Raw genomic sequence first — 5,709 nt, forward strand, 5'->3', positions numbered from 1 at the left:
AGAACTTAAAATCTTAGATATTTTCATTTTGAAGAATTAGTACAAAACAGTGAAACATGAAAAAGTTTTGTTTTTTATTGCTTTAATCGAAATGGGGGATTTGGAAAGTTTTCTATGTTTGGTTTTTTTGCACAAACCCCTGTAACTATGGGAAAGCGCACCCCAAGATGTTGGCTTGAAATCAAAAATGAAATCCTGATAAAGGAGTTTTAGTCTAAAACTGCCATACGTATTTAGACAACCAACATGCATAATTTGGTGTAAAAGGCAAAAAATATTAATGGAGTCTAAATCATATCCCCTTATTTCTTAAAAGAGCAGAAAAGAGTTAAGGTTTTTTCCTATTTTACAGCAGCTTACTTATTCCATTTTATGATGTTGACATTTGAATGTTCTTGGGCATTTTCTGATATGTAAGTATGTTCTGAAGTTAAAAAGCCACAAAATTTCAGTTGAAAGTAAGTCAAGAAAATCAACATCAAAACAAGAGTCTTTGCTGGTCTTTATGATATTTGACGTCAAAATGGGTTTAAGTTGATGTTTTTCCTGTCTTTAAGTATCTGTGCGAAATCAAAGGCCTTTCATAAAATAAATTAAAAGTTTGTCTTGAGCCTTTATCTTCTAACTTTGACAGGGTGCTTTTAAAGTATCACAGGAATAAAATAGTTGATCCAGTTCTACAATTGCTTTCAAAATTTAGAACATTAGTTTAAAATGAATTTAAGTTAAATAACTGCCTCTTGTCTTGAGAGACCCATTGATAAGCCAAAGGATTTTAAAACTAGATTCTAGATTTTTTATTGAGCTTATTCTTCTGACTTTTTTTGCAATTTTTCAATTTTACAGACATAGATACAATTAAAATGGAGAATTTCATGCTGCCATTTTCACTTCCTTTAATCCACAAACATCAATCAATTATGTGAAACTAATTTGTGTTAATGACATGTCATAAGCTCTCCACAAAAGATTAAAAATTACATATGATCTTTGAAAAAGATAGAAAGAGTTTTTATCAGAAATTCAATTTGTTATTGGTGTTATTTTAGCTTGGATATAGTTACCTTTTTCTGTTTGTTTTACAATTGAAACGTCAATAAAACAATAAACTATTTTCTATTCGTTGTAGAGAAGCCTTGTTTTTGGAATGAAAAATTGTTTTCTTTTCTCACAAGAGTGACTTCAAAAAAAATCGATAAAACTCTTGTAAACAAAAATATTTGAGGAATTTCAAGTTGATCCTCTTTTAGTAGCCTGACTGACTTTTTTTCTACACTTTTTAAATGTTTTAAGATGTCACAGTTTCAGATGTAGAAACCTGATAGGTAAGTAAGGAGATATTGGATTTTTTCAAAGATATAGTTATAAGTTGATAGATCGTTGTTTGATGAACTACTCATATGCAATCCCTCTTTTAATGGTTTGGTTTTCAGTGTTTTATTTGAAATGTTTTCTCAATTTGCTTCTTATAGTTTTTGTTATTTCTGCTGTGAGAACCCACTGTTTGGTTTCAAACTCTTTTGAACATATTTTGATCAACTTAGGAATTATTTTTTCATTGAAATCTCCTACTGCTTCTATAATTGCTTATCTAGATTTTCTATGAAAAAATCTTGGAAATAAGAGGTAAATCTACCTTTTTGATTTTCTGATAGCTAAACTTTTATGATGAAAGAAAGAATTGAAATTGGCTTAATGTTTTTTGAGTTTATTCTTTTTTGGATTGAATTTTCCGAAAAAATGAGAGAAACGGTATTCCATCGTTCTCTTGTGTTCTATGTTGACGATTTTATTCTTGTCTAGTTGCTATAAAAATGTATATAACACATAAAGAAACAAAAAGATAGACCTAACACAATATGGAGACTTTGTTTAAGTCATCACCAGAAGGCCTTCATTCATTAGACCAAGGTGAGTTCTTTTTTCTTTTAATTAAGATTTATGAAGAATGAAGTAATGATTTTTTTTTGTTCAATGCTGACAGTTTCATGTGTTATGTACACACAATTATCTACATAAAGATTAAGAAACGGTGTATTTCTTCTCAATACACACAGTTATCAGTTGAAATAAAAGTTTTGGTCAAGCACTCTTTTTTTAGACGAACAAAGAGTGTCAGATAGGGAAACTTATTTGGGTCTCCATTTCGGCCTGTTTTGGCAGGTGACTGTAAAGTTTTGTGGGTGCACTGCACTGATCTCTGACTACTTAGCTGCATTTATTATTATTTCTAACTGTTTCTAGATCTGCTGCTGGCTGCAGAGATTGGAAAGACATTACTGGAGAAGAATCGTGAATTGGAGATACTCTTGAAATCAACACAAGATTATGCAGATGAAAAAGCAGCACAGGCTGATGTAAGATAGACGACTTTATTCATTCATTCATTCATTCATATTGAGAGGGTAAAATGGGTTATACTTAAGGTGTCTACATTGCTAGAAAACACATCTGCACGTTTTTTTATAAGAACAAACTTTATAAGAACATAAGGCTTCGATGGCCAAAATGTTAAGAACCAGTTAAGAACATTTTAAGGCTTCGGGGACTATAAACAGCCAATTTCTTAGGAAAATAGATTAAAAATGGTCAAAAAATGGTGAGAGAACATTTTTAGGCTTAAAACCAAAAAGTTATGAACATCCCAAAGCTTCAAAAATTTTGTATGTTCTTATAAAAAAAACTTGTAAATCAAGGATTTTCTTTCTAATAAATAAAGAATATAAGGTATTTCAAAGCTACGAACTTAAGGATTGTTATTGGAGGGTCAAGTGCCTCTGCTCTCTCTGGTTGCTACGAGCCTGGAATTCCTGCAAGTCATGGAATTTAGATATTTGGTTTAAATGCCTTTTTTGTTTACTTTTTCAGATGTTTTATTGACTCTGAGATTTGTATTGATCTTTATAGTCACTGACCTTTATATATCCCTGGATATTGGCTTGGGCTATATCCACCATCTTTGATCAAAGTTTTTTTTGAAATGGTACATGTAAAGAAGCCATTGCAGTGTTAAAAATTAACTTCTAACGGCGCTACATCATCAAAAGTTTTCGAGGGAAAGTAGATCTAGCGCTCTCGATGCATTTACACCGCGATTGAGCAGTGTTGCCATTAGGGTACCACTTTTAGAAAAACTCCGATCAAAGATTTTGCTTGGCCGGGAAACTTGGTCCATGGTATATAAAAGTCAGTGTTTACTGTATAGCTCATTATCAAGTTACATATTGATCTTTTTTACTTCTCAGTTTTACATGAAACAAGTGGAAATTCTTCGTGAATCGAACGATTCTTGTGCGCATGCGTGTGAAGTGTTGGAATCCACCAACCAAAATCTACATGACAAATATGACCAAGTCAATGCTGATTACAAAATACTACAAGGTTTACTTTTTACCATTTTTTTACTCTTATGCAGTAATAAAAATTAAGAGTGTTTCAATGTATGCAAATGGTTAAATCTTATTCGTATTTTTACCATTGAGAGAATTGGGAAGGAAGGAGCAGCATAGCGACAGGGTGCCTCCCGAGCGGCCGATTTTTGGGGGTGGGCGCTGAAAGACAAGGGGAGGAAAAGGGTATTGCTAGTTACTAATTTCAGCGCCCCTTTGCTATTTTACACCGTAGAATTAGCAGTTTTTTGCCAAAATGAGAAGAACTACCCCAAACTTTTCGTGCTCTCTTCGCTCATGTAAGTTGTACAAACATGGTTTACTTTTAATAAGGGGCGCCAAAATCCCTACTTTCAAAATTACCTGCCCAGTTTTCCCCAATTTTGGTCGACTCACCACGCTACTGGAAGGAAGTACTTCAGTGCGAAAATTTGTTGATTAATAAGCCAACACAAAGGTTATGATCTCTTCCATTATTAACTAAAATACAGCCTGGGATACACGGGGACGAGGTTGTGGCTTTTGGAGGGATCGGAATGATTTAATATTCTTACTTACTTAATTCGTTACCTTTGAGAGAGTTAGGAAGTTCAACAGTTGATTAATAAGTATAGAATTATTTTTTATCTCGCTACAGGTAAAAACACTCGACTATGGGAATTGATTAACAATTTGGAGAAGAAAAACGAAGATCTGAATGCAGAAGTCACTTCACTGCAACACGAAATTGATGAATACGAACTGAAAATTGAAGAATTCGAACAACATAAAGCCAAAGTTACAAAACAACAAAAAGATAAGAGTGTTGTGATCGCCAATGGCCGATTCAATGATTTTATTACAAACGAAGATGCGGATATACATAGTAACGGATCCATAGTTACCGAGGAGCATATACAACAATTCCAAACTGAGATTCTGAACTTGAAAAACGATATCACGGAATTAAAAGTACAAGTTCGTGTTGAGAAATGGCAGAAAGAGGAGATTGATTCCCAAATGCAGGACGTGATTCAAGAGAACCAATTATTACATCAAAAGATTGCTGAACTTAATAAAGAGATTTTAGAATGGGAATCGTTCGCGCAGAAAGAGGAATGCTATCGAAGAATTGCTGAGGCGTTTGCTATTAAACATAATATTGAAATTGAAGAGAGTTTCGTGCATACGGCACACCAGGTGCATAGCAACGGTGGTCTGAGTGTCAGCCCAACAACACTTTCAAAAGCAAGATCGTGCGAATATTTAAACAGAGTACCTACTAAAGACATGTCTACTAAAATTATTCAAGGGTCAAATATACGTCATTTGGTTCAGAATTCTGGTGCGCCAAGTAATTCATTGCTATCAGAGCTGGACAAGGAGTATGACGCTCTCGTCAAACGTTACGAAGCATTATTAGAAAAATGTAAACAAGACGGGAAGTTCACCGAAAATCCTGAGCGTACGCGTAAAGTACAGCGTGCCATACAGACCTTATCGTTAGATTTCTCAAAGCTTACAACTCCTATACAATCGCCTATTAAACCGTCAAAAAGTTTGGCCGGCGATGGATGCTCTCATGCGGGCACTGCAACTTCAACGGATAGTTTACATTCTAATGTTGGCGATTATAGGATGTTGTTTTCACAGATTTTCGCTAAACTGAAAGAAGCTCCGAGTTCTAATAGTAATAATAGTAGCGAAGATTGATAGGAATGTTCCTTGGAAATCAGACTATGAACTGTTTGGCCCGAAACAGTATTTTGGCGCCAAATGTTTAGCCTGAACCAGCTACCTGCATTTCTGAAGTAAAACTGGTCATAAATTTAGGCTGTTGTTTGTATATTTCCATAAATGTATATTTGTCATTTTAATTGCTTTATAGATGTAATAATTTTACCGAATTTAAATTTTCATCATTCATCTATAGAGATTTTTAATTTTCACAAAATTAACGGTTAGAGGGGTAACCCTTGATACTCTCATTGCTACCACGAATGGTAACTACAACTGACTACAAGGAACTATTTTCTTATAGTCCTAAGATTTTTTTATAGAACTGTCATAGCGAATAGTGGTTTTTCACGGAATTGTATCTTTTTAAAGAGCACACAGACAAACTTCTCGTTCTAGTACAAATTATAACATGAGAATTAATTTTTATTTCAAATTGTATAGTAAAAATTCTTTATTTGCATATGTAGAAATAGTAACGAACTCCTTTTTTAGTTTGCATTCTAATTTTTTTTACAATTATCTTTACATTGTGTTTTTAACTTGGATTTTTAGATTTTTCATAGTTTCCTTATGATCTTACTGAAATTTTGATTAAACCACT

General features: G+C 33.4%; 1 protein-coding gene across 1 annotated transcript; it reads left to right on the forward strand.

Annotated features, from left to right (window-relative positions):
- Window positions 1–1,785: 1,785 nt before the first annotated feature.
- On the forward strand, window positions 1,786–5,081 carry LOC136822282 (cerebellar degeneration-related protein 2-like). The gene is made up of 4 exons (XM_067078520.1): window positions 1,786–1,911; window positions 2,245–2,357; window positions 3,246–3,381; window positions 4,027–5,081. The coding sequence occupies exons 1-4, from the start codon at window positions 1,860–1,862 to the stop codon at window positions 5,079–5,081; spliced, it is 1,356 nt and encodes a 451-aa protein (XP_066934621.1). The 5' UTR covers window positions 1,786–1,859.
- The last annotated feature ends 628 nt before the right edge of the window (window positions 5,082–5,709 follow it).

Source organism: Clytia hemisphaerica, unplaced genomic scaffold, assembly GCF_902728285.1.
Source record: "Clytia hemisphaerica strain Z4C2 unplaced genomic scaffold, Clytia hemisphaerica genome assembly, whole genome shotgun sequence".
Classification (NCBI taxonomy): domain Eukaryota; kingdom Metazoa; phylum Cnidaria; class Hydrozoa; order Leptothecata; family Clytiidae; genus Clytia; species Clytia hemisphaerica.

Excerpts from the sequence above, each read along its gene's own strand:
- LOC136822282 (XM_067078520.1), top strand. The coding sequence starts at position 1,860 with ATGGAGACTTTGTTTAAGTCATCACCAGAAGGCCTTCATTCATTAGAC. Across the intron at positions 2,358-3,245 it reads AAAAAGCAGCACAGGCTGAT|TTTTACATGAAACAAGTGGA; the intron begins GTAAGATAGACG and ends TTTACTTCTCAG. Across the intron at positions 3,382-4,026 it reads TGATTACAAAATACTACAAG|GTAAAAACACTCGACTATGG; the intron begins GTTTACTTTTTA and ends ATCTCGCTACAG.